At 47.5% G+C, this 26,995-nt stretch overlaps 5 protein-coding genes across 6 annotated transcripts; 3 read left to right on the top strand and 2 right to left on the bottom strand.

The window, feature by feature from the left end:
- Positions 1-37: 37 nt before the first annotated feature.
- On the bottom strand, positions 38-5,645 carry LOC120450958 (dipeptidyl peptidase 9). Its single transcript, XM_039634245.2, has 8 exons — positions 3,964-5,645; positions 3,682-3,901; positions 3,044-3,600; positions 2,320-2,923; positions 1,816-2,127; positions 1,519-1,741; positions 1,089-1,281; positions 38-1,024 (listed from the first exon to the last, which is right to left on the bottom strand). Exons 1-8 carry the CDS (start codon positions 4,965-4,967, stop codon positions 823-825), a joined length of 3,315 nt encoding a protein of 1,104 aa, XP_039490179.1. The 5' UTR covers positions 4,968-5,645; the 3' UTR covers positions 38-822.
- A 394-nt stretch (positions 5,646-6,039) lies between these two features.
- LOC120451502 (tRNA dimethylallyltransferase) lies at positions 6,040-7,866 on the top strand. Its single transcript, XM_039635254.1, has 2 exons — positions 6,040-6,147; positions 6,217-7,866. The coding sequence occupies exon 2, from the start codon at positions 6,363-6,365 to the stop codon at positions 7,794-7,796; it is 1,434 nt and encodes a 477-aa protein (XP_039491188.1). The 5' UTR covers positions 6,040-6,147; positions 6,217-6,362; the 3' UTR covers positions 7,797-7,866.
- Positions 6,061-10,499, top strand: LOC120451501 (bifunctional purine biosynthesis protein ATIC). The gene is made up of 6 exons (XM_039635253.2): positions 6,061-6,147; positions 8,068-8,133; positions 8,192-9,264; positions 9,328-9,761; positions 9,823-9,949; positions 10,018-10,499. The coding sequence occupies exons 2-6, from the start codon at positions 8,115-8,117 to the stop codon at positions 10,135-10,137; spliced, it is 1,773 nt and encodes a 590-aa protein (XP_039491187.1). The 5' UTR covers positions 6,061-6,147; positions 8,068-8,114; the 3' UTR covers positions 10,138-10,499.
- A 69-nt stretch (positions 10,500-10,568) lies between these two features.
- Positions 10,569-23,862, bottom strand: LOC120451500 (ATP-binding cassette sub-family G member 8). Its single transcript, XM_039635252.1, has 8 exons — positions 23,433-23,862; positions 13,974-14,107; positions 13,509-13,640; positions 11,980-13,349; positions 11,454-11,923; positions 11,268-11,388; positions 10,928-11,208; positions 10,569-10,846 (listed from the first exon to the last, which is right to left on the bottom strand). The coding sequence occupies exons 2-8, from the start codon at positions 14,102-14,104 to the stop codon at positions 10,616-10,618; spliced, it is 2,736 nt and encodes a 911-aa protein (XP_039491186.1). The 5' UTR covers positions 14,105-14,107; positions 23,433-23,862; the 3' UTR covers positions 10,569-10,615.
- Positions 23,863-23,965: 103 nt separating this feature from the next.
- LOC120453980 (ATP-binding cassette sub-family G member 5) lies at positions 23,966-26,909 on the top strand. 2 transcript variants are annotated; one of them, XM_039638931.2, is made up of 12 exons: positions 23,966-24,078; positions 24,319-24,480; positions 24,559-24,667; positions 24,728-24,918; positions 24,979-25,123; positions 25,183-25,648; positions 25,707-25,824; positions 25,882-25,975; positions 26,038-26,176; positions 26,232-26,423; positions 26,484-26,670; positions 26,727-26,909. In XM_039638931.2, the coding sequence occupies exons 2-12, from the start codon at positions 24,421-24,423 to the stop codon at positions 26,838-26,840; spliced, it is 1,815 nt and encodes a 604-aa protein (XP_039494865.1). In that variant the 5' UTR covers positions 23,966-24,078; positions 24,319-24,420; the 3' UTR covers positions 26,841-26,909. The 2 variants fall into 2 exon arrangements, with proteins under 2 accessions (XP_039494865.1, XP_039494866.1); XM_039638932.2 differs by having other exon boundaries at positions 24,033-24,078; positions 24,323-24,480.
- The last annotated feature ends 86 nt before the right edge of the window (positions 26,910-26,995 follow it).

The raw sequence follows: 26,995 nt of genomic DNA, 5'->3' as shown, positions 1-26,995 counted from the left end.
CCCCATCCATCCAAACACAAGAGAAAAGTAACGCACCTGCTTTTACACACAACTGTTTATTTAAATGTTAAACAAAATATATGTATATATATACGTTTGCATGTATCAGTTGTAAAACTAATGATTATATATAGGCATAATTAATTTTAAATTTAATTCTGTTTTTGTTGCTTTAGCCAAAACGTGGTTTCTCTAAAAACTCAATCAAGTATGCATACGTTTTGCTACAGGTTTATCGAAGAGATATATCTTTATATGCATGCGTAGAACTAACATTAATTGATGGCCTGCCCCAAAGGCATGACAAGTTTAAGGTTTTTTTTTCTTCCGCTTTTGTGGAAAACACTTACGCAGACAGTCACACATACTCGTACATACGCACTAAAACACAACTTATAATTATTTATAGGAGAAATGTACATTTGCGGATATCAAAAACAATTACAACATAATTAAGAGTACAGTATGACGTGTGGGGTAGAACATTAAGTATAAATTAATTACAGTAAGCTGCTTGGTCAAGATAAAGATCTGAAGTCTAATTTTGGGAGGCAGACGGATGGGTAAACTTTCATTCATTCAACTTTTCATTATACTTACAACTGCGTATGTTTATAAATTAAGTATGCTAAAAATATGATACAAATTTCGTTTGCTCTCATTTTCTTTATCTAATAAAAACAATCGTTCGAACAACAAAAAGTTAAATAAAAACAAAGACAATGATGTAAAAAACTATTGCGAAGGGGAGAGGGCGTGGGGCGGGGCTAGTTGTGTTGCCTTAGCAGGCGGTCTTATTTCGGCCATCGACATTTACGAATCTCATAAGTTTTGCAAGAATGACAGTAATTTCGTTTCGTAGTTTTTATTCGATTCCAGGTTACGCAACGAATGCCGCTCCTCGGGGAACAGATGCACCTCGTACGGCTTGTTCGCCTTGTTCAATGCACTGATCAGCCGCGAGGTGTGGCAGAAGTGTACATTCTCGTCGATCAGGCCGTGAATGAGCAACAGGCGCTTGTCCCTGAATGAAAGAGAACATGAAAATTTACAGAATTTGAAAATTAAACAATTATCCTAGTACTCACTCTTCGGGGAAAGAGTTTACGTATTCGAGCACCGAACCGGCTGAGTAGCCGGCCTCGTTATTTTGCGGCATATCCATGTAACGCTCCGTGTAGCCCGTGTCGTAATACTCCCAGTTGGTGACCGGCGCTCCGGCAATGGCCACTTTGAAGATTTTCGGATACTGAACAAGTCCCATCAAGCTTAGATAGCCACCTGCGGAAATGAAATGAAATTCATTAATAGATAAGACATCTTCATTTTATATATATATTTGCAAGTTCAGAATGATTTTATATATTTTTGCAAGTTCAGAATGATTTTTTATATTTTTGCAAGTTCAGAATGACTTTGCTTGTTGATTAGATTAAGTTGTATGCAGCGTAGTGGGAACTACTCCACTATAACACAATGTCAATCACCTTACAAGTCAACTATCTTGAGATAACATACCGTATGACCACCCGTGAATGGCCACGCGATCCATGTCAATGTAGCCCAGCTGGTCGGACAAGCTGCGCAGCGCGTCCACCTGATCCGTCAGCTCCACCTGTCCCATCCGGCCACGGATGTGACTTTCGAATCGCTTGCCTCGATGCCGCGATCCTCGAGAGTCGATGCAGATGACGCAATATCCCTGGGCGGCCAGCATATGCATCCGCAATTGGTGTTTGCCCTAAAAATTTACAGAAGCACATCAAAATTAAACAAAGAGTTCAAAATGTTGGTTACAGCCTATATCAAACCTACCTTAAATGTGTTGTTCACGGTCTGCACCTCGGGTCCTCCGTAAACATTGAGCACCGTTGGATACTTGACACCCAACTCAAAATTGTGCGGCTTGAAAACCATGGCATAAACGATATCTCCCGACGGTAGCTGCGGAGAAAATATTTGCGGACAGTACTGCGGCTCCGGCTTTCCGCCTTCGTGGAGATAGCCAACCAGGGAAATCTGAATGCCGTTCACTCCACCGTTCGAGCATGTCTGGTTAACGCGCATCACCTTGCAACTGGGCAGCCGCTGGATGTTGCAGTAGACGAGCAGCATCAACTGGCATTGCTGTGGGAAATAAGAGAAACAATCGTTAATATGCTTTATAATGAAGTCCTTGGATTCAGCCGTAATATAAAATGTAGCATACTTATTTGGGTACAATGTAAAATATGTAAAATGTTTACAAAATCCTCATTTCAAGTTATCTCCTCGAAAACCACCTTACTTAAGCTAGATAATGACTTTAAACATACGTACATCGTCGAATTCCACGAGGTAGGAGTAACCTGGCTCCGTGAGCAGGCGAATGTGCTCGGGTCGCTCCAGGCTTACAACGTAAAGGTGTTTTTCCAGCGGCGTATCGCGAAGTCCCACAAAGTACACCAGCTTGTTGGGTTTGTCCACCCAGAGATTCCTGGCCAGCACCTCCCACTCACCGCTGGTCAAGGCCACCTTGTTGAGGATGCGCGGTTGCAGTGCCGATTGTTCCACGAAACTGGGCTGCGCACCGGCGGATGCAGGATCTGGCTGTCCGTTGGCTTGGCTCAACAACAAGCTGGCGGTCACCAAGTACAGGTGACGGAAACCAGTCTCTTCAGATGCCCACAGGAAGGTGACGCTTGTTTCCGTCAGATCCAGGAAGTGAAGCATATCATGTACATTAATCCAGCTGTCCGAGCGTTCTGTGTAGATAACCTGCAGTGGTGTGATTGTGCGACTATACAGGCTGCGCCAGCTATGGTCGCCTATTGAGTCGGTCGGCGTTGAAACCTGACTGCTGTAGGACTCGCAGAAGTTATCCAACGGAATAAGGATTACATCCATCCGCTGTTGCTTTCGATCCAATCCCTGCACCCATACGCTGGAAAAGAGTGCACAGTTAATATACATTAACTTCTGGCAACATACATTAACATAATGGCGAAAGAACTTTTCCCAAAGATTTGGCTTTAACATGTCTCACATTCAAGATTATACTTACTATTTAGCATCCGGTGTCCAGCCGACACGTACAATGTACTCCAACCAGCTGAATACAGCCAAAAGGGAGTAGGGCAGATCCTTGATGGCAATTTCGCTGACCTGCAGTGCCTCGTTCAGTACGAACTGAACCAGCTTGAGCTTGGACTTGGCGTTTGGGCTACCGGTGCGTGGAAAGCGGTACTCGTCTACCCTGCCGTGCACGGCCGTCGACGATGGAAACGTGTACACAGAGACCTCCGATTCATCCACCTCCTCGTAGACAATGCGGTAGATACCGTCATTGGAATGTGGCTGCCACCAGAAGCCTTGGTAGCGGCTAAACTCCTCCTGCATCACATAAGAGGGCACACCGGCACTCAATGCATCGTCCACATACGAATGGCGCCCGGTGGACGTGTAAGTGAGACGCTTTTCGTGCCCGCTCAGCGTGTGAGTGACGAAGAGGTCGCAGTCACTGATGTAGGCTATCATGTCGGAGTTCTGTGGACAAATCTGAGGATCCAGAGCCGTCCATTGCGGGCAGGTGCGTAGCTGAGTGGGAAACAGCAGTCCAGACTGTTGATAGAAAATAAAGCCATGTATTTAAGTAGAAGAAGAAAGGAAGTAGAGGACAATGGAATTCTTTGAAATGCTTACATTGTATCCTGTGTCCAGACATTGGTATAGGTCATTGAAGCAGGGAAATACCAGTTTGCCCGAGGGCTTGTGCAACTCGTAGCAGGTAATGCCCCAGGTTGAGAGGCGTTTGCGCTCCTGCAGTAGTTGAAACTCCCGGGCATAGGGACTGGCCGTTCCACTGCCTCCGCTGCCTCCACTACTCTGAATGGGCTGCTGTAGTAGTGGACTCCATGGGAGTCTATAAAAGTTGAAAAATATCTCATTAGTTCCAGGAGTCGACTGCAACGATTGTGAGCTTACCTAGGCCTTGGCAGGGAATTGAAAAGAAAGGCCGGCTGGTGCCCGCTGCTCGTGGGGGATCCTGCACTCAAAGTGGAACTCCACTCATCAGATGCAATCCCCTCCAGTCGCTGCACTAATAACTGCTGCTCCTCCGATTGCGTTAGGTTTATGTCGGCAAAGAGCAGCGTAGTCTCCCAGCTTTGCGGCGGAGTGCCGAGGAAGTAGCACCTGGCACGTCCATCTGACAAGTGGCGGAACTGCACATTGGTGGGCACCATGGAGGACAGGTTGCACATCTTCTTGCGTATCTCTTGGACCACTTGCTTGTTCTCGGCCCAGCTCTTGTTGGGCGTGGGGGCGGCAATGTGCCCGTCATTGTCCACCGGATCGTCTTCGTCCTCCTCGCAGTCGTCGCACTCGTCATCGCCCTCATCCGCATCCAGGCCATGTGGCGGAGTGCCGCTGGTGGGTGAGCTGAGGTGGTTGGTGATCACAGAGGCGGCCGCCACCACCACCTCGGTGGTTGTGGCCGTGGCCGCCGCAGCTGCAGCCTGAATGGGTGAGGTGATGGAGTTGAGGGCACTGCCGATGGAGGAGTACAGCGCATTGGCCGTGGTGCCCAGTGAACCCATGCTGGTGAGGCTGGCTATCGAATGGGTTGACCCTGGTGTGCTGGCTGCGCTCTGGCTGCTTCGGTCCATTAGCATATTGGTGCCACCTGCCACGCTCACCGCTGTGGAGACGCGAGCCGTAAATCCGTCCAGGAGATTGGCAAGTGATGTGGTCGCCGCATTGGTGATGCTGTGACTGCGATGGTGGCCACCGCCGCCTCCACCGTTGTTGTTGTTTCTGCCCAGCAGCGACGAGGGCACTGCATCCTGCTCAAGCCCCATCAAGGTTGTGTTGGCATTCGGACCGCCAGTGAGACTGACACTCAGCGGTGGACTTGGCGAGGAGGGCAGGCGATTCCTCTGCTGCTGCTGTTGCTGGTTCGACTGATTCACTTGGGTCCTGCTCTCCATGGTGGATTTCTGCGAGCTGACCCAATTTGGCAGCGAAACCAATCCAAACCACGTACACACACAAAGTTTTGGGGGCACCGAAATGTACTCAATGTACTCACGCACACACTTGCACTCTCGCTGGAGCACACACGCACACGCACGTACGCACAGGCACACGCACACACACCCTCTACCGCTCACGCACACACACACAGGCGGCCCTGTTGTGCTGGTTTGTTATTGTTATTTCGCTTTGCATTTGCCGTGCAATCCACCGATTCTTAAACAATTCTCGCTGCACTCTGTGGCCTGATGTTGTCCGCTCTGGTATTTTCCACACTCATCGCTCTTCGTCTTCGCCTTCGTCTCTTCTTTTTTTGCTTTTGTTGCTGCTGACTGCCCTTGTTGTTGCTGCTTTTGTTTCTGCTATTGCTACTGCTGCTGCTGCTGTCGTTGTTGTTGTTCTTCTTGTGCGAATTGTAAAAAGTGAAAGTCGCACGGTGCGGCAAATATTATAATTGTCGAGCACCAGAGGTTTCCGCCTGCCCTGCGTTCTTCTGTGACAGCGAGTAGTCGAAATTCAATCGAACTGATTGATCTAGTTTTGTTATTCGGAACGGAACTGCAGGTAAATTAAAGAAATGCACGAAAGATATACGATACTAGCTGCCCGTGCAGGATTGAAATTGCGCGCTGCTTTGGCCACACTGCCGCGTGCGAATTGGAGATGGCACGAGCGCATAGGGATGAGCAAAATTTTGTGGAATCATTGATTCTATGTATCGCCAGGATATCTAATAATTAAATTTAATTAATAAAAAAACAATATATTCAAAAAAAAAAAAATTGTATCATCATCCATAAAACTAAAGAATTCAAGCAACTGCGTATAATCAAAATTTTATTTTCTGTTTTTAGCTGCCTTTATATGGTTTTTTAATATATCCTGAAAAATAACATCAATTTAATTTTTCTTATACACTTTTTTTTATTTTTAAAAATGCTAAAACCTCTAATATAAAAATAAGTTATTATAGCCTGAACATCAGTTTAAAATAACCGCCAATTATAAATTCCCTAGGACAGCATTGGCTCGCCTAACAAGAGAGCAGTTGGCAACGCGGTACTAGTATCTCCCGGCAGAATATCGTGTGGTCATACTATTCCCTTTTAAACTGATACGTTTATTTGGCGATTTGTAAGTTTAAACATTAAGTTTTTGCTTCAAAATAAGCTTATTAATTATTAAAATTTAATTATTTATAAGCCAATTGAAAAAATAATTCCAATTAGTTGTAAACACCAAAAAAAACAGGCGGCAACAGGTGGTTCGGTCCCCAGAGGAATACACGTGCTCAAAACGTGTGGGTTTTATTTACTTAATTGACTTCAATTGACCCTTAATAAGCTGAGATGATTCGAAAGGTGCCGCTGATTGTGATCCTCGGCTCCACGGGCACCGGGAAGACGAAACTGTCTTTGCAACTGGCCGAACGCTTCGGAGGAGAGATAATCAGCGCTGATTCCATGCAGGTGTACACCCACCTGGACATCGCCACCGCCAAGGCAACCAAGGAGGAGCAGTCCCGTGCGCGACATCATCTTCTGGACGTGGCCACGCCTGCGGAACCCTTCACAGTCACTCACTTTCGCAACGCGGCATTGCCCATTGTGGAGCGCCTGCTCGCCAAGGAAACTCCTCCGATTATTGTGGGCGGCACCAATTACTACATAGAATCCCTGCTTTGGGATGTTCTGGTGGACTCGGATGTCAAGCCGGATGAAGGCAAACCTTCGGGGGCGCATCTCATGGAAGCCGAACTGAATGCATTGTCCACGCTCGAGCTGCATAATCACCTTGCCAAGATCGATGCGGGAAGTGCCAATCGTATTCACCCCAACAACCGGCGCAAGATCATCCGGGCCATCGAAGTGTATCAGAGCACCGGGCAGACTTTGACCCAGGTGCTGGCGGAACAGCGAGCACAGCCGGGAGGGAATCGCCTGGGTGGACCCCTTCGCTATCCACACATCGTCCTCCTGTGGTTGCGTTGCCAGCAGGAGGTTCTCAATGACCGCTTGGACTCCCGTGTAGATGGCATGCTGGCCCAAGGACTGCTCCGTGAGCTACGACAGTTTCACAATGCCCATCACGCTACCACTGTACAAGCCTATACGTCTGGAGTTCTGCAGACCATTGGCTACAAGGAGTTTATTCCCTATCTGCTCAAGTACGACCAGCAGCAGGACGAAAAGATAGAGGAGTACCTCAAAAACCATAGCTTCAAGCTGCCAAACCAGGATGAGCTGAAAGAAGTGGGTCTGCCAGATGGCTTGGAACTCCTGCGCAGTTGCTGCGAAGAACTTAAGTTGGTAACTCGGCGGTACTCAAAGAAGCAGCTGAAGTGGATCAACAATCGGTTCCTGGCCAGCAAGGATCGTCAGGTGCCCGATCTCTACGAGCTGGACACCAGTGATGTGGCAGCTTGGCCGGAAGCAGTGTACAAGCGGGCAGAGACCATCATTGAAAGCTATCGAAATGAGGAGACTTGTGGGATACAGCCAATGGCCAAGCGGGAGCACCCTGGAGCAGATTTGGATGAGGAGACCAGCCATTTTTGCCAAATATGCGAACGGCATTTCATTGGGGAGTACCAGTGGGGACTGCATCTGAAGTCCAACAAACACAAGCGAAGAAAGGAAGGACAGCGCAAGCGGCAAAGGGATCAGGAAACAATGCTTTCAACGGATCTATCAAAGAAGCAAAAGGCGGAGAAAGATGAGACCGAGGAGGCAGAGACTCAGCCGCCACCCAGCCGAGTCAATGATACTGATAAGGCAATGTAACACCAGACAGGGCTTGGCAATAAACAAACCTACGTAAATTTGAGCCATTTGTTGTTGTTTTGAATCTCAGCCCCAGCGATCTGCTGCTGATGCAAGCGGATTGAGGAGTATCTGATAACCCTACACCTCGCTAATGGGGACCACAGACCGCAGGGGAGGTCGTTGCCTAGCCAGAAAAGCGAAAACGCGTAAACATGTTTGTGCACCGAACAACCAGCCTCCACAATCGCAATCGCCCACTGACTGTTCTCGTCTTTCATTTGCATTTCAGTTACCAAGCGGTTCAGACGCAATCAGCAGTGAAACCAGACATCTACCATGAGCTCCAGCAAAATTGGTGAGTCTGACAGGATCCTTTCCTGGTGGATTATCTAAAATTTCCATATCTTCCCCAGCTCTTCTCAGTGTGTCGGACAAGACGGGCCTGCTCGACTTGGGCAAGAGTCTGGTGGCACTGGGCTTCGACTTGGTTGCCAGCGGAGGCACTGCCACCAGCTTGCGTGGCGCTGGTCTGAAGGTGAAGGATGTATCTGAGATTACGGGAGCCCCGGAGATGCTCGGTGGACGTGTGAAGACGCTGCACCCAGCTGTGCACGCTGGAATCCTTTCACGCACCACCGACTCTGATCTGGCTGACATGCGCAAGCAGGGCTTCGATCTCATCCAGCTGGTGGTCTGCAATCTGTACCCCTTCGCCAGCACCGTAGCTAAGCCCGATGTTACGCTGGCCGATGCTGTGGAGAACATCGATATTGGAGGCGTTACACTGCTCCGGGCGGCTGCTAAGAATCACCAGCGAGTCACAGTTGTCTGCGAAGCAATCGATTATGACCGGGTCCTGGCGGAGTTGAAGGCTTCGGGGAATACCACCGTGGAGACGCGACAGGCTCTGGCCCTCAAGGCATTCACCCACACCGCCACCTACGACGATGCCATCTCGGACTACTTTAGGAAACAGTATGGATCTGGTGTCTCTCAGTTACCGCTGCGCTACGGCATGAATCCGCACCAGAAGCCGGCGCAGCTCTACACACAGCTGGCAAAGCTTCCACTGACGGTTCTTAATGCCTCACCGGGATTCATCAACCTGTGCGACGCCCTCAACGGCTGGCAGTTGGTTAGGGAACTGAAGAAGGCCTTACAGCTGCCGGCGGCCACCAGCTTTAAGCACGTATCGCCTGCGGGCGCGGCTGTGGGAGTGCCTCTCAATCCGGCACAGGCCAAGCTCTGCATGGTGGATGATCTGTACGAGCAGTTGACACCTTTGGCTACGGCCTATGCTCGTGCTCGTGGAGCCGACCGCATGAGCTCCTTCGGCGACTTTGTGGCCCTATCTGATGTGTGCGACGTTGTGACAGCCAGGATTATCTCGCGCGAGGTGTCCGATGGTATTATTGCCGCGGGCTATGAGCCCGAAGCTCTGGAGATCCTCAAGAAAAAGAAGAATGGTGGCTACTGTATTCTGCAGGTAAGATTGATGCTTTAATGCATTCTATTTTAAGATAGTAAATTAAAATTATTAAACTTTTAGATGGACCCCAACTACGAACCCTCTGCGGTGGAGCGCAAGACTATTTTTGGCCTGACCCTGGAGCAGAAACGCAACGATGCCGTCATCGACGCCTCGCTCTTCTCCAACGTGGTGAGCAAGCGTGGTCCTCTGCCCGAGGCCGCTGTGCGGGATCTGATCGTCGCCACCATTGCCTTGAAGTACACTCAGAGCAACTCGGTGTGCTATGCCCGTGATGGCCAGGTTGTGGGCATTGGTGCCGGTCAGCAGTCGAGGATTCACTGCACCCGCTTGGCGGGCGAGAAGGCTGACAACTGGTGGCTGCGTCAGCATCCCAGTGTGGCCGGCATGAAGTTCAAGGCTGGTGTAAAGCGGGCGGAGATCTCGAATGCAATCGACAATTACGTGAACGGAACTGTGGGCAAGGACATGCCTCTGTCGCAGTTCGAGGGAATGTAAGTTGATGAATTATTTTATCACTTATTGGTATTTCCTAAACCCACTCTATTCATATAGGTTCGATAAGGCACCCGCTCAACTGACCAGCGAGCAGAAAGTGGAGTGGTTGAAGCAGCTGACTGGTGTGGCCCTGGGATCCGATGCCTTCTTCCCCTTCCGTGACAATATCGATCGCGCTAGCTTGGTGAGTTACTTAACAACTAGCATTTTGGAGTTTTCAAATATTTAAATATTGCTGCAATATTTATCCAGAGCGGCGTCTCCTACATCGCCAGCCCCGCAGGATCCACCAATGATGCTGGTGTCATTGCCGCCTGCGATGAGCACGGTATCATCATTGCCCACACCAATCTGCGATTGTTCCACCATTAAGTTCAACACACTCTCGAGTGTACGATGATTCCCGCAAAGTTCAACTTTCAATCTAAACTTCTCAAGTCGAATACATACGAGAATTGAGATATATTCTCGATTCAGTTAATATTCTCTCAATCGATTTCACTTTTGTTTTAAACTGAAATCTAAAGCCTGCGTAAAAAGACATTTTAAAACAGGAAGCAATAATACATATCTGCACTTATTGTAGTCGTATACGAAATATTTTTGATAATATTGTTAGCATTTTAAGGATTTTTATAGATATACAAAACCCTGTTGATCAAACCCCTTAATCAAACTGCCTTATGACCATTCCAAGCTCAATAAAAGCACTTGCCTTTAGTTAGTTAAACGAACACTGCCTCGACTAAACACTATTTATTTCAAGAATTAGTTTCTACGGAATGTACAGTTCGGTAGCCAATGCCATCTAAACTCCAGATCCTGGCCAGCTCCAAGTCACGGTATCCGCCTAACGGCTACGCTTCCTTCGACAGGCGCCGCGACAATTGCACAAAAAGACGATGAAGGTGACGAAGAAGACGAGCCCCGAGCCCAGGATCAGAGCCACCGAGGTGGTCTGGTCATAGGTGGCCGTGGGATCCAGCACGTGCTGCTGGGGCAGCAGCTCGAAGTCGACTAGCACTTGGGTGCCGTTGGGCGGCGGGCAGGGCTGCTGCACAATAATCTCCTGGTGCTGCACCTGAAATAAAGCAATTATATTAGTTAAGTAATATTTGTCATGACCATGAGATCTCTGGAAGGGATTATCAAGCACACCCACCTGCTTATTGCGGCACAACTGCAGTCCTGCGGAGTTGGATAACGTCTCGGCACTGTACTCATCCTGCACCAGGACGGGCAGCAGCCAACGTTCCGGCGACACGAACTGCAACCAGGACCAGAACTTGGCCAGGTTCTGGGGATGCACCAGATAGCCGCCCACTGCAGCCACTGCCAGGCTGATGAGCCCGTTGACAATGCTCGCCGAGACCTTGCAGGGCAGCAGGTGGGCACAGAACAGTGCCAGTGTCTGGATGAGCGTCAAGTAGAGCAGCATGTAGCCTGCGAATCAATGGGCGTATTAAACGAGATATTGGAATGTGGTGTCCAAGATAGCTTACCCATATACAGGTATATGCCCGTATCGCTGCTGTTGGAGTAGGTGTAAAGACCCGCCATGCTGTGGGCCGGAAGCAAGTAGGCCAGCCAGATGCAGAGGCTGGGAAACAGGCCCAGGAGACTCTGCAAGAGGAACAGAGATCCTTTAGAGGATCCTCTAAAGAGTATGATATCTAAACACGTTGTACCTGCACAATGATATATAGACTGCGCGTGTAGAGGCCCAGGCGAATGTCTCGCTCCGCATGCCGGCGATCCTCCTGCGTGTCCCTGATGGTGAGCATGACCAGTGGCCAGTAGACTAGCACCATGACGCAATGATGGTAGCCCAAGCGATCGTGGTAGCTCAGCTGTGGATCGGAGGCGGGCACATCCCAGAAGATGCAGCCAATGCACAGGGACAGGACGGCGGCGGCAATCAGCTTGCTGATCCAGGTGAGCAGTGATCCCGGCTGCTTGTAGCCGGCAAATCTCTTGATCAGCGCGCTGATCTGGCCAAAGAAGCCGGCCTTCATGGTGAAGTTGGGCAGCGAGGCGGGCGGCGCGGCTAATGGTGGCTCCGAGTTAATCTGATCCCAGGCGTTGGCCAGGGATTCAATGCGGGCCGACGACTCCAGCATGGCGGCCGCCGAAAGGTCATCCAGGGTGACCAAATCCACTAGAGAAAATCAATTGATTACCCATTCAAGCTGCACTCAATCACTAATTACTTACAGTAATAGTCCGCTGGATTCTTGAAAGGCGGACATGGATAGCCCAGCTCACCCATGTGTCGTGGCAAATCCGCTCGACTGCCGGAAAAGACGGTCCTGCCGCCGGAGAGCAGCAGCACGCCGGAGCACATGGACAGGATCTCGAAGGTGGGCGGCTGGAGCGTCATTATCACAATGCGACCACCGCTGCACCACTGGCGCAGGTACTCCACCAGGAAGAAGGTGTCGAAGATGTCCATATTGCTGGTCACCTGATCCAGGATCAGCAGCGAGGATTGCGCCAGCAGCTGACAGGCCACGCTCAAGCGCTGCTTCTCCGAGTGGGTCAGTGTGGACACATTGGAGGCACGCACCGTATTCAGCCCCAAATCCTCGATAAGCACATCCATGCGTTCCTCCAGATCGCTGCGATCGATGGGACCTCTCAGAGCGGCGTGAAAGTTCAGGGTGCACTGGACACTCATGCGGGGATCCAGGGAGGAGACTTCGAGTGCCGGGACATAGCTGCAGAGTTCCCGCAGCCCACGGCGACTCACCTGCTGTCCGTTGATGAGGATCTCCCCGCCCAGACGTTCACTCAATCCCGCCAAGCACTCGGCCAGGGCACTTCCCTCCCGCTGCGAGGTGGCCATGATGGCGAACAGATCGCCCGCCTTGGCCTGCATCGACACACCGCGCAGGCAGGGATTCACATCGAGGCAGTGCACCTGTATGTTCGGGTAGATCAGGCCCATGCCCGACTGCTTCCTACTCCCCGGATTGTGACCATTACCATTGCCATACTGCCTGGAGCTGCCGTACAGCCGGGCCTCGTTGTAGTCGTAGCCCATCCCACCACCACCGCCATCCACTTGGCTCAATCCCGCTCCCAGGAGATCCGCCTCGCTGTGCGATCTGTGACCGTAGTGCTTTCCATACTGCTGCTGATGCTGCTGCATCTGGTGGTGGTGCTGGCCCACCGCAATGCTGGCCCGGCTATTGGCCTGCCGCAGTGCAGCCACCGGGACACCGCCTCCTCCGATCTGAGCACGTGACTCCGGACGCGAGTGCGGCATGCCGCCGATGGCACGGAAGTCGGACTCGCTGCGATACTTCCGGAGATTGGGCGGCACCCGGCTGCGGGTCGTCTCATTGTCGCTGCTGTCGTAGCCACTGCTCCCGGCTCCAGCCGGTGCTCCCGAGCTGTCCCTAAAGGCGCGGTTCACTCGACCGCGCACTCCGCCCAGCGCACTGGAGCCACCATGACCATGACCCGGTCCCGAGCCCGGACCCGGACCAGGACGATGCGAGCGCTGTGATCCAGCATTCGGCGGAAAAACACGCGGCAGTCCGAACTTCAAGTAGGTGTACATATTGGAGCCCAAGGGAGATCTGCAAGGATTAGGTATAATCGGATTTATAGTAAAGTATATATATAAGGTATAGCTAATTCTATTAACGAGTTTTGTGCTGAGATCACCTTCTCCGGCATTATTAACGCCTGATTATGCTTAATAATTGTGGATTTAAATAATGTATGGGATTACTCACTTGGGTCCGTAGCGCGGATGGTTTAAGATTGATTGAACTGTGGTATCGCGTAGCTGGAAGTTTCCATATGGCAGCGGTGATTTGTCCGACGAGCCCAGAGCCGAATCGGTGAAGTCAGAGTTCAGGTTTTGCCTACGGATGGGATGGGATGGAGGTATTTATCGAGTATTTCGAGTTGTGGAGGTTGGATGGAAAGCGTCATAGAGAGCTGCACTGGGCGGCTGCAGTTGCGGTCAGCTGGACATGATTGGACATTAGGGTTTGGCCGTGGGGCTCTTGGCTCTTCAATTAGCCATTTATGGCATTTGAACTTCCGTTCAACTGCGGTTAAATCAAGCGTCAAAACTTCGATGGGCAGGTGCGGCTGCAGCCAGTGGTTACCGCAGCTACTCCCCAGTACTTCCTCCAGTGGCCACACCCATGTCTCCATGGCTGTGGCCCCCACTCAACGACCAAACCACTCACCTGTAGATGGACCAGGCGTGCAGATCCTCGGATGCCGCCGGTGGCAGTGGGGTATTGGGTCCGTGGGGCACCGAGTAGCGTCGCTCCTCGCGTGACATCTTCTTGCCGCTCGAAAAGTTGCTCAGCTCCATGATCTGGCGGAAAAGCACACGGATCGGGTTAGATGGTTCGGGCCAAAATATTAAGCTAATTCCAACGTAAAGTGGGTCAAGAATGACGCGAGAATGGCTGCGCTATTATTACTCATAATTGGCGGGAATTAGCCTAATGACAATGCCCACATATATCCACACGCAGCGTGAAGTTGGAGGTGAAGTTGGATTCGGATTCGGATTTGGAATCGGAGTCGCAGTCGCAGTCGCATATTCACAACCATTGTCATGACAAAAGCGGAAATGGTGTCGTATACGCTGCGAGGTGAGGCGAACTCAAGACACCCTAACGAACTTATTTCTTGGCTACTTTATCTACTGTTTATAATAAATAAATAAATCAAAATAAATAATGATTGTGTGCTATTTATTATCTTACTGCCACAGGGTTCTTTTGTAATTGTGCAATGGCATATACATATATATATTTTTTGGAAGTTCTAATCCGAGCAGGTGCTCGCCAAGACAATGCTAGCTAATCGTATTTCTTTTGGATCTTTCGGACTTCCAGCTCCGTATCTTGAGGAGATCCAAAACGCCGGGCGGGAGAACAAAGCGCAGCTCATTTGGACACGGCCTCTGGGTTTTTAATTGCCAATGCAAGCCGAAAAAAAAGGTAGCAAAAATCCATGCAAATGAACCAATGTTTGCACTGCAGCATTATGCAACATTAGGCGAACGAAAGGCAAACAAACTAATGCAACTGCTGTCGCCGCTGATTGTGTGGACGCCAAATGGATGCAGTGGATGCAGTGCAGCGAGCCGTGCGGATTTCCGTTTTGCCAGCCGCAGAAATTACGTATGCTAGGTACTCAAGTGTTCTACGAGTGCGGCGAAAGTGAGTGGCAAGATACTCCACACTCCACACTCACATCCACATCCACATCCAACTTCAACTCCAAGCTCCAAGCTTCAAGCTGCTAACCATATTCGTAATTGCAAGCTCCACTAGACAGTCGCCGAAAGTGAAGCTGGGATTTGGGATTTGGGTTTGGGGTCTTGGGATTGGGATTGCAATTGGGATTGGGTTTGGGGGGCGGTGGCCAGAAGAAGAAAGCTTGGCGTTGGGATTACGGCATTCCATGCCGCAAGTGCTTTCGCCCATCTACTTATAGATAACTATAAGATTTTAAACATCGCTTGCCGCGGAACTTGGCTGGTGTATTAACACTTTTAATTGCGTGCTAAATTCGCTTTAATTAAAATCACCACTTGTGGCATAATCGCATAAACGGATTTTCCTCGCCGTTCAACGCATTTTACTCGATTTTGTTTGTCTGCCAGCGTTTTTTTCTGTTTATTATTATCATTTCTTTCCCTCATACAATTATTTGCCTTCGTTTTTTACGTGGCTGTAAGCGTTTTTTGCCTGCCTTCAGCTTTTGGCCAGCACTTGGCTTGCACCTAGTGAAAGTGGAAGTCAGCCAAGGGGGTTTCAAGACCTGATACAGTTCAGGCTTCCCATCACCCATGGCAAGATGCCTACACAGATATGCCAATGGTACTTACCATATGCACTAAAAACTACACTATCTACCAAAGAAAATGATAGCCATACTTTCAGCTTTCTGAGGTGTATATCTACTATATACCTTTCAGGTATGATCTCCTGCTAAATAGAATCTATAGCCTGCTATTATAGTAACCCCATCGTTTAGCAGCAAACTGCTATATTTGTAATTTCTCTCAGTGTAGCCGCACTGCAAACTGGGCAATCTCTATATGGGCCGCAAAGAAAGAGAGATGTTCGGCATTTAAAAGCGTCGCTTTGTTGTGCGGCCCGTAATGAATGAATGGTATTGGGGGCAATGATACGGCTGCCACCAAGACGGCGGCATTGATTTATGCGATCACGATGCTCCGGTGACGCGGCAGCCGATATCTAAGTATCTCGCAGTACGCGTATCTATATCTATGTATATCCATTGTTCGCACAAGTGCGTGAAGCAAAAACATTGCGAGTGGAGGCTAAAAACACCGACAGCTGACAGCGAAGGAAAGTGAAGAAATGATTAAAGTGACTTTTAGTTTTTAGCTAAAGTCTCGCACTTGCATTAAAAACTATCAAAAACGAGCTCATTATGTTGTATACACTTTAAATTGAGTGGGTAAAAAATTACCACTGATTGAATCAATTGTTTGCTTAAATGGAACAACACTTTTCAAAAGCAGAGGTACATCAATGGGCTTTTTTCTTATTTTTATTTTTTTTTTGAGATATACGTTTTGTAACTCCAGTTTGCTTACTTAGCTGTTAAGCACTTTATTATCATAAACAATGCTGAAAACTTATGCTTCAGCACGTTCTGGAATTTATTAAAATGCAATGTTGACATGGCCAAAAATTTGTTGTTCTTTCCTTTCGATAGCTATAATCTTAATGGAAATAAGTAGAGCACTTAAGAAATATGAAATGAAGTAGAGCACAACTTGTTAAATACGATTATTTAGTTCCCATGACTTTTAAGTATTAGTAGGTTATTGTTTTTTCCTAGCTTTTGGGTGGCATTCCGCACCTATTTGTCTATTGGCCAAGCCTAAAGCGACTTTATCAGATTGCGGTTCTCGAATGTTGGCAAAAAACTGGACGCAGCTGTGGCCAAAAAATCCAGTCAAGTTCCGCTGCAGTTGCAACTGCAGTGTGGCCGGAATTATATCACCGTCTTGATTAGCTTATGGCTTATGGCTTATGGCCAATTGGGTCGCTCGATCGGTTGCATGATCGGTCAGATCGGACAGAAACTAAAGCCGCCGCAGCTAGCGGATATTTGCTTGTCAACGAGGCCGCTGGCTGGTGTGAATAAATCACAATGCGCTAAGTAATGGGCCAACGGTTATTGGCAATAGCTTAGCACTCTATTGGCCGATTAGGCCAATTGCCAGCCGGCTGTCGACTCTCAGTTGCTTGTTGGTTGTCGCATGACTTGGCCAAGATGTTGCATATGCAGACGGCGGAGTCCCGTTGCTGTCAGTCTGCATTCCCGTTGGCCACGACGTGGAGAAGCTAGCGATACATGCGTCAGTTGACAAGTCGAGAACCGTTCGCCGTTCGCTGTTGCAGTTGTTGCAGTTGGACTCACATGACCATTGATGCAAAACTGCAGTTAGACACGAGCTGCTACGACCACGACAAGTTGGGTTCCTCCTCCGGCTTTCGGCTTTTCGGTCACTGATCGCCGGCTTGTGCGCACATTTTATGATTTAATGGAGCGCACCCAAGTGGCTTTCAAAGTGGTCCCGGCCATAACAATTTGCTGCTCTCTCTCTTTTCGCTGGCTTTTTGCTGGGACTTGCAAAGATTGCAAGATGTGCGAGTGATTGAGCTGCAAACGAGACCTGACCTGCGGTTCAGCCAGCTCCAACTGCGTCCATTTTCATTTCCATTCCCACGCAAAAGCCAATTAAATTGGGTTGCTGGGCTCTTCATTTCACTGGCCCAAAACTGGTTCCCTGGAAACGTAGCCAACAGGTGGGTCAGCCTCCCTCCCATATCAAAAGCGGTCACCCGATTGCCGCTGACACAGACTGACGTACTGACGAACTGACGAACTGACGAACTGACTTAGTGACTAAGTGACCAAGTGACTAACTGAGGGAGTGGGAAAACCACTGCCCAACAAAGATCTCGCTGTGAAAGTGAAACTCTTGTGGCATAATTTGTAGCTGCTGCTGTGGCACACGGGGCGTATGATAAATGCCTACAAAATATTTTGCGACTGCCTCAAAGTGGGTCACTGTTGCAGTTTTGTAATTTGCGATTATTAAAAGAGGGGAAACTGCCTACACAACGAAGCATGCATGCACTTAAGGCCTTAAAGTTTTTATTTAACTGGGAAAAAGTCATTTTATTATGGAAAGACAAAAGCTTAAATTAGTAGAGCTTGGGGTTAAATTAAAGAAATCATTTTCAATTCTGAAATTGCTTAGAAAGTTGATGCCTTATTTAATATTTAATTGATTGACCAAATTATAAAAACCATCATTTTAGTTTCAGTTAATAGAGCTTCATAAAATATATACATGTATGTATATATAAATTGTCAAATAAAAAATGTAAGAAACATTTTATAAAAGCTATAGATGCTTCATTCTGAAAACTTGTTTTCAACCGCGATTTTCTTGATAATTTTGGGATTCCTCATTTAAGCTTCGTTTTGTACGTTGTGCAGATAAAAGCAAGCAGAAGTAAAGATGTGAACCCCTGATTATATGGGATGTTTTCCATTAAATAAGTATTTAATGCCCTTGTGAATCACTTAACAACACACAAAATTCTAAAAGAAACCGCAGAATGCAAAGTCACAGATGTGTTAAACCCAAAACCCGACAGAATCACGTATGCAGATATATTTAGACACATTCGCAGCACCAAAAAGTTGAGATACTCCACTCAGGACCCGCACATATATATGCAGTTTGGGGAGGGGGAGGCGTGGTCGGCAAGGAGAGGCGATTTCCAGAGCTGACTAATGCCATAGCCAGATGCAAATTAATAATAAACAAATTAAATGATCGGCAGCCCGTGGCCAACATTCCTCGCTTCATACCGACGACAAAGCGGTTTGTTGAACTTGCTCGTCGTCCGGTTCGAAAAAGATGAAATTTTTTAGTGATTATGCCTTGGGAGGAAAGGCATTCGAGACAAGTTGTTTGCTGCGTGTGTGTGTACTGTGTTTGTGTGTTAATTGAACACTCGGGTTCCAGAGATTTTTTGTTGAGGTTTTTGTTTGATTTTTAGCACGTTTTTCTGTGCCCAATCGTTGTCGCTGCTGGCCGGCAAAAGCCAGTATGCAAATTGCTGGCCACGTTGTGCGATAGATGCCCATGTTATTCCACTGCTCTCCACTGGCCACCATGGCGTATGAGCGACACAGCCACAGACAGTCAGTCAGTCAAAGAGCAGACGAGCACGCAGCGAGGAAATCTTCGAGCTGCCACAGCTCTGCGACTTGTGAAAGTTTCGGCTGCGTAAATTGATTATGAGTGGGTAAACGTCGACGAAACTCGGGCAGAGATGGGTCCAGGCCCAGCAGGTGAATGGGTGCACAGCGAGAAAAAATGCTAACTAAATGGTCACTCTAGTCACAACTTTTGATGCGTCAGTTTCAGGTTACTAACATTTTTCCAAGCCGCTGAGCAATTGATTGATTTAATACAGCTCACAAGTCTGTCAACAAAAGCTTCGAGAACTAGAAGGAACAAATGATTAATTAAACACTGGTTAATGGCAATCGAAAGCCGCTGGAGCTGACCCGATTTGTAAGCAAACTAATGAATCTGGCCCACAAATCGCTATCGAATTGGGCAATATCCGCAGGGGCAGGGGCATAACCAGAAATGAGTTAAGCGACGAGCTGGCAGAAATGCGAGCACAAGAATTCCGCTGACTGTGACCCCAAAAAGTCGAGCTAATGTCATGCCGTCAACGAATATTCGTCATGGCTGCATAGCCCCCACCACCGAAACCACCGAAACCACCGCAACCACCGGCAAAACCATTGGCATCGTGGTGGTCTCAATTCAGCGTATTTCAGCGCTTCGGATCGGCTTTCAGTTTCCAGCGCTTCAGTGTACAGCGTTCAGTTTTCGCTTTGCGGTTAGAAAACTCAGGCAAGGTCAGTTTTATTAATTGCCCAAACGGAATACGAAACTTTGCCACAGTTTCGGGCATCTTTACAGGCAATTAACGCCGTGCCAAACAACCAAAACAAATCCCCCCACTCGACTCCAAAACCGAGTCGAAACAAAACACTTTCCTGTATTGCGAAAGACTTGTGAAAGTGGCCAACAATTGTGGGTAAAATTTGCATGCCAATGCCGATCCCGCCGCTCCCCATTTGCTCCTCCGCCTCCACAGCAACACGTGTGCCACCAGGCTAATTGACATAAATTCCATGGCAAACCGAACGAAAACAGAAAAATGGCAATTTTTCCCTGCGTTGCCATTGCATGCATTAAAATGCGACCGTCAGGCGTATTTGGCCAAATTCCCGACACACCCAGCGACCCAAAGACACACAGCAACCGGGTCTAATGGGCGCCAACTCCACACTCAACGAAAATGTCTTAGCCTAGTCAAAAAACCAAAAATTGTATGGCCAGAGATTTCCATTTATTACAAACAAACAAATTACACGCATAATCGCGCTTTATTATGATTGAACTTTTCTCATCTTCATGTTGCAATGAAATCGGCTTTAAATTGGCAGAGTTCCATTTAATTTCCAAGTTTGAAAAAAAAAGAAAATCTTGGGGACTAACCTTCTTAGCGGAATGAGCAGAGTTATAAGCCAGCTATTTTTCGCAGTGAAAAATGTGGGGGCCAAGTATGTGACATGGTTTTTAAGAGCAATTTATTCGGCTCACGTCCAATCAAATAAGGTCTCATCTACCAGTATTCTGATTCTATGTCAGCGGCATGTCTGAGCCGCGTCTGTGAACTTGGAGTGCAGTGAAATGAAGTGAGGTTTGGAGTTCTCTTTTTACGGCCGTTAAAGTCACGGAGTGTGTGTAGTCTGAAATGTACTTTCTTCGCCTAATTATGCAGCTGTTCTGCTTCTGCTTCTGTGCCTGCTTCTTCGTTTACCTCTTCAGCTATGCTGTGTTAATTTAATTACAATAAAAAGTAAATTAACTCACTGCGGCCCCATAGCGTATCTATCAATGCCCACAATTTTCATGGTCGCAGCTTTTAATGGCCCCGCAGCTGGAGAGATTGCCTATGCAAGTGGGAAATTTCGAATTTGCATTTCCTGCTCGTTGAGTTTTCACTTTGCCAGCGGCCAAGGGTCTCTCGTCTCATCATCGTTCCAATGGCCCGCCGCTGACTTCATCCAGTCGGCCATCATTAAATGCAATGATTCATCCATCCATCGGAATAGCCAGCGACTAAGTTCAATTGAAAACGAGCATACAACCATACACATATGGAGGACTCGGGCCGAGAGAACAAGAACAAGTTTTGGCCAACTGGATGCAGCCACACCTATGGCGAACCAATCTGAAAACCAGCCTAGACCCAAGACAAAGACCAGATCCCATATACCCAATATACAGATACCAACAGCACCCCACTCCGGATCCGAACTCACCACAAAGCCATAACTGACAATCAATTCAACTTAAGCTGCCTCTTTGCCGCGCCTTGGTCTTTTTGTCTAGACTCCGCGTTGCTGTCTTAAGTCTTTTGATTTGTTTTCCTTTTTTTTTCTCAGTTTCTCAGTCTATAAGTTTGTGTTCTGTGTTTGTTTTCTTCTGGACTGGAATTGAAATTGTCGAAATTGAATTTCGACCGCTCGGAGATCTTGTCACTTCTAAACGCTTTTTTTCTCTCTGCCCTGAAATGGTTTTGTATCTTTTATTTGGAGGGAGCCCGAACAGCAGCCACAAATCATGGAGCCCCGTTAGCGGCCATAATAATACTGTTAACTAATTTGCGCCACAAATAACAAAAAACGACGACAATGGGAAAATCAAGAAAAACAATCCAGCAAGTCAGCTCGAAGAAGCAGAAATCATTTTGGAACTTTTTCAATGAGCTTGGCCATGGCTTTAACAGCATTCTAACGGACCGGCCAACATGACATGGCTAATTAGGTGCGAGAATCAGTGAAATGGACCCCGCCGCAAAGGAGGTTGGGAATTTGCATTGCGAAGGGCCAAAGGCATTAGCTTGACAATGATCTGCAGTCGGGGGGCCCTGAGAATGGTGCTAAAGGCCCAAATTATCACAATGACCAAAAGCCAAAATCTCCATTAGCCCGCGGCTCATTTTCGATGAGAAATCAAGTTCCGCGGCACGAAATTTTGAAAGTGATTGTGCGCGCAGATTGGCAGCTGCATCGAAATTGCAAAATGAATGTGAAAGTTGCTTAGCCGCGTGGTTATTCTTTATGAGTCGATATAGGAAGAGTACACTCCGGAATAAAATATTTGTCTCTACTCAGCAAGAAATGTGTTTCAGACCTGTTATGGCTTTCACATCTTGTTCGAAATTAAATTCATCGCTCTTCGAGCCATTGAAATACGTGACAAACCTTATTCGTTTGAACTTAAAGGGATTAAATATTACTATGTAATTTTATACAAATAATTAGAGTAAACTGAATTGTAGATAAAGTTGTAAAATACGAAAAGTCGTTTGCATTTTTGCATAAAAACCCATAAGCCCATGCAAACTATTCTAAGGGCGCATAAAAACATATTTATGTGGCTGAAGTATGAACATAAAAACAAATAATGGCTAAAGAGCTCTATCGTAAGTTTGAGGCTGTTTTTACGAGAAAATGGCCAGAGCAAGACGATGCTGGCATCTGCGGGTAGAGCAAACAAGCAACGATCCCCGGGGAGTTAAGAACCCAGCTCCGCGAAGAGGCATTGGCCAAGGCAAAGACAGCCGGCCAAACAAACAAACAAACTGAAACTTGTATCTGTGAGATACACACTGGTGCACAGCAAGAAATGCTCTGTGAGATGAATAAAGAAGTTGGAAATAAATAAATTACTAAATACAAGAAATATATGACTATGTTACAGCTCACTAAGAATTACTTAGATTCAATTTCCCACATGAATATATAGTATTTCACTGTTGGATTTATTTTGGCCTTATCAGCAATTTGAGAAAACAAATCATAAATATTCGAGCTATTACTTTAATATTTGATTTAGTATCTCTTTATTTTTTCCTGTGCAGCGGAGCAGTGAGCTGCAGAGAAAATAAAAGACAAGACAAGACAAACCGAGCCGAGTTGAGTTGAGTTGAGCTGAGCAGCAGGCACTTGGCTGTTTGAGCCACTATGGCTTTGGCTGGCACTTGGGTTCTGGTTTTGGCTTTGGCTTTGGCTTCGAGTTGGACTTCCACTTTGGATCGCTTGGGTTCTGCAGGGCGCTGAGCGCAGGGAGAGCTACCAAGTTGCTACCAAGTGCTGGATGGATGGATGGAGGGGGGGGAGGGAGGTAGTGTGGGCTAAGATACATTTGCTAGACAAAACCCGCTCGCGGGATCTTTGACCTGCGATGGTGACGACCGCGCGAGCAGAACAGAAGAACAGCGGAGGGGAGTACAGGAAGCAGGGAAGCAGAGAAGAACAGAAGAACCAGAAGGTATTAGTATTATGGCCAAAGGAATGGATCGTGGTGGATACTCGTCGGTTTCATTTGGTTTCATTTGCTTCGAGGTGGCAAGTGCTGCCGTTGGCCTAATACAATTAACAGTAAATACCAGTTGGCCAGTTGGACAGTTGGCCAGTTGGACTCTAATTAGCCGCTCGGCGACACTCATTCATAACTTGGGCAAAACACTTACATTACAATGTCGATCTGCTGGCTACACCGATGTCTGCATACTTTATTTAGACCATATAGACACTGCTCACTCGCACACACACACACACACACACTAGTCACTTGTATTTTTGCCACTTATTTTCCTTTTTTATTTATTTTTTTTTCTTGGTATCTATTGGATATTACGCGAGTCAACAAATAACCACATTTGCATGCACTTCCCGGTGGCCATTAAAATATATATTCGCCTTTGCACAGAGATATGTTATGTGTGCATATATTTGAGCCCGTTAAGCCGTGAATATTTCAATTAGATTTCCAAAAGCGTTTAATGTGTTTGCCTATTTTTGTTATTTTCAGCTGGGAACTGTGTGTGCTGGGGCGCCGCCAGAAAAAAATCGGATCGACGCGAACCGCGGATCGGTGGTGGCAACTCACTCGGAGCTCGGCTCGCAGCGAACTGATCTGAACTTGGCCTCGGCCGCCATCTTAGCCCGCTTGCTTCGCCTGGAAGCGAGTTGGCTGGAGAGAGCACCTTTCCAGTCGGAGCGGCTTGGAGCGAGAGCGAGAGCGAACCATGCCAATTGGAATGGCCTATGTGGGCAATCAACAGTTTCAGTTCAGTTGGAAACTCGCGCTCAGTTGGTGAGGACGTGTTCGCGGAGGTAAGTTAAAGAATACGAAAGAATATTTTAGCCAAGTAACCAAAATATCTATAATGTATTAAAGTTCTTTGAAAACGTATAAAGAATGTATGTACTTATAATATTTATAGAATTTTTTAATTTTTAAAGGCTTACAGTCCTAGTATTCAGTTTCTACCGAATATTAATGTAAAACCAAGTCTCTATACATCTCATATCTCTCTTTTCCCCTCTTGATATTCTCTCTTCCCTCCCTGGAAGTCAGCTCCTAACTAAACCACTCTTGAGTCACGAAGAGAGCGTTTCTGGCCCGAAGAGCACGAGAAGTATAAACAAACAAAAGCGGCTCTCCCAGTGGCGGCTATGAAAATGATCGGCAGCGACTACGTACTGGAAGCCCACAACATTTTCCACACCACCGAGGTGCGTTCTCTTCAGACTCGTGAAAAACCCCGCCGCTATTAAGACTTCTTTGTTTTTTTGTTTTGGCCCAAACAACAGGTGGATGGTGGTGGCTGTTTCAATGGAGCCGGCAATTCGGCCCTGGTGCTCAAAGGTGTCAATCTGACCGTGCACAGCGGCGAGGTTATGGCCATTCTGGGCTCGAAGGGTATTTTTTATAAATTTATATTTGGTTAAAACAAAATAATAATATTACTATCCATTTTAGGCAGTGGCAAGAGGGCTCTTTTAGATGTTATTTCCAGACGTGCCGATGGAGCCACTCGTGGTCAGGTGCTGCTCAATGGATCGCCGCTATCCAAGGCATTGTTTCAACAGAGATGCGGCTATGTCACCCAGTCCTGCACCTTTGTTCCTGGTCTCACGGTGGCCCAGACACTCCACTACACCCCCACCATTGTAAGTAGTACCTACATGCGGTTCGAATATGAATAGATGTTAAGTGGAATCCCTTTTTAGTTGAGTGGCTATCTGAAGAGTTCCAAAGTGCGCCAAGTCCTGGCCGACCTGGCCCTTTCCCAAGTGGCGCACAAGAGAGTGGAGTACCTCAACATCAGTGAGGCGCGTCGGCTGGCGATTGGCATACAGTTGGTCAGAGATCCTGGTAAGGATATGTGTGCATATAGCACAAGGAATCCTTAATTAACTATGATGTTCTTCTAGTCATGTTATTGCTGGATGAGCCCACCCATGGCCTAGATCCCTTGAGTGCCTATCTGCTGATATCCATTTTGTCAAACACGGCCAAGAAGACGGGTTGCGGAATTCTTCTGTCGCTGGAGAAGCCTCGCTCCGATGTGTTCCCATTCCTGGACAGGGCACTGTTCCTCTGCCTGGGCGGAGTGGTTTACTCGGGTGGCACTCGTGCCATGCTGGAGTACTTCCATGGCATTGGATTCCCTTGTCCCCAGCTGGAGAACCCCCTCATGTACTATCTCTGCCTGTCCACTGTGGATCGTCGCAGTCGCGATCGTTTCCTGGAGTCAAGTCAGCAGATCGAGGCACTGGTGGAACGCTTCTCCAGGGAAACTCCCATCTCGGATGCTCCGCTGAACAACATGGGATCTGGCAAAGTGCCGCTGGCGTATGGCAAACCTGGGGAGCTCAAAGTTTGGGTTATGTTGTACCTGTAAGTAAAGCTTATTACTTAAATCCGAATATGATTTTTGATATATTCTTCTTTTTAGAAAACTACTGGCTTCGACCTTCTCCTGTGGACTCGTTGGTATGAAGACGCTATTTCTACGCCTTTTGCTACTTCCCGTGGCCTTAAGCATCCTATGGGCATTTTACACGGATGTCGGGGTATGACAATCCATTATTATACATTTTATGCATTATGCAATAAGCTTAATTTTTTAGGACGATGCCCATGGATTCTTTACCAAAAACGGCATGATCCTTAATATTTTGGGGCTGTCGTACGGCTGCGGAGTTCTGACTACCATATCTCTATGTAAGTTAAGATTTACTGTCCAAGTTTCCAAGTTTGTCTTAGCATCCTTAACCATTTCGTAGTTCCCATTTGGCGCAAGAAGTTTTCGCAGGACACTCCAGAGGGTCTCTACTCGGGCACCACTCTACTGATTGCCTACAACTCCGTGTCCATACCATTCTCCGCCGTATCCGCCGTAATAGCCAGCTGTGTTGTGTATCCGTAAGTTTCATGACTCTGGGTATCTGATTCGATACTAAGTGACTACTTCTTTCAGTCTTCTGCTGGATGTTAAGTACAACAATGGAACTGTCTTCGCCTACTTGCTGGTGGCCCTTTGGTCCAGTTTTGTGCTGGCTGAGCAGCTCACGATCGCATTTCTCTTGGTGGTGAAGGTTCCCTTCAACGCAGCCATTGCGGTGACCTATGTGCTTGTGATCAGCATTGCACTGGCCAGTGGAACTGTGCGGTGAGTGGGGTGATATTTATACTTAAGGTGTTGAATTACTTAAGGTGTCTGTGCCATTAGCTCCTTCAAGGGACTTCAACCTTGGCTGCAGGACAACACGAAGGGCACCCACACGCGTTACGCATCCTCTTTGCTGCACAGCATCGCCTTCCAGTCGAGGAAACTCAACTGCACGCCCACCGCCTCCGTGATCTGTCCCAAGCCAGCGGATTTCATGCACGAGCGACTGGGATTGCCGGATCCCGATGTAAGTGGCATGTTCATATGGCAGGTTCTTGAATGATTGTATCATTTGTTGCACAGGAAACCATCGATGTGGCTGCCTCCTGCGCTTTTGCTGTGGGTTTGGCCGCCTTTAACATGCTGGTTTACCTATTTCCCATGCCGCGATGTGTTCGCCAGAAGTTCAAGGACTAAGGATCTTCGATTTTGCAGTGCAGTTATCATGTTTCCGAGTTTTCACTAGATTTAACTATAATTTAACAAAATAAAAACTTCTCAATGTATCTATTTAAAAGTATAAAAACTAGTTTTGTATTTAATTATAGATTGCTGCACTGAACGAACATCAG

Source organism: Drosophila santomea, chromosome 3R (assembly GCF_016746245.2).
Source record: "Drosophila santomea strain STO CAGO 1482 chromosome 3R, Prin_Dsan_1.1, whole genome shotgun sequence".
In the NCBI taxonomy this organism is placed as follows: Eukaryota; Metazoa; Arthropoda; class Insecta; order Diptera; family Drosophilidae; genus Drosophila; species Drosophila santomea.
The sequence above is the reverse complement of the archived record's forward strand: the minus strand, read 5'-3'. Positions and strand labels throughout refer to the sequence as shown.

What these genes read in the sequence shown, in the direction of transcription:
- LOC120450958 (XM_039634245.2), bottom strand. Translation starts at nt 4,967, where the DNA reads ATGGAGAGCAGGACCCAAGTGAATCAGTCGAACCAGCAACAGCAGCAG. An exon ending in TGGACACCGGATGCTAAATA is followed by an intron (nt 2,924 to 3,043) that starts GTAAGTATAATC and finishes ACTCTTTTCCAG; the next exon opens with CGTATGGGTGCAGGGATTGG. An exon ending in ACCTCGTGGAATTCGACGAT is followed by an intron (nt 2,128 to 2,319) that starts GTACGTATGTTT and finishes TATTTCCCACAG; the next exon opens with CAATGCCAGTTGATGCTGCT.
- LOC120451502 (XM_039635254.1), top strand. Translation starts at nt 6,363, where the DNA reads ATGATTCGAAAGGTGCCGCTGATTGTGATCCTCGGCTCCACGGGCACC.
- LOC120451501 (XM_039635253.2), top strand. An exon ending in GTGGCTACTGTATTCTGCAG is followed by an intron (nt 9,265 to 9,327) that starts GTAAGATTGATG and finishes TTAAACTTTTAG; the next exon opens with ATGGACCCCAACTACGAACC. An exon ending in ATATCGATCGCGCTAGCTTG is followed by an intron (nt 9,950 to 10,017) that starts GTGAGTTACTTA and finishes ATATTTATCCAG; the next exon opens with AGCGGCGTCTCCTACATCGC.
- LOC120453980 (XM_039638931.2), top strand. Translation starts at nt 24,421, where the DNA reads ATGAAAATGATCGGCAGCGACTACGTACTGGAAGCCCACAACATTTTC. An exon ending in ACAGTTGGTCAGAGATCCTG is followed by an intron (nt 25,124 to 25,182) that starts GTAAGGATATGT and finishes ATGTTCTTCTAG; the next exon opens with TCATGTTATTGCTGGATGAG. An exon ending in GTTTGGGTTATGTTGTACCT is followed by an intron (nt 25,649 to 25,706) that starts GTAAGTAAAGCT and finishes TCTTCTTTTTAG; the next exon opens with AAAACTACTGGCTTCGACCT.
- LOC120451500 (XM_039635252.1), bottom strand. Translation starts at nt 14,104, where the DNA reads ATGGAGCTGAGCAACTTTTCGAGCGGCAAGAAGATGTCACGCGAGGAG. An exon ending in GAATCCAGCGGACTATTACT is followed by an intron (nt 11,924 to 11,979) that starts GTAAGTAATTAG and finishes GATTTTCTCTAG; the next exon opens with TGGATTTGGTCACCCTGGAT. An exon ending in GTCTATATATCATTGTGCAG is followed by an intron (nt 11,389 to 11,453) that starts GTACAACGTGTT and finishes TTCCTCTTGCAG; the next exon opens with AGTCTCCTGGGCCTGTTTCC.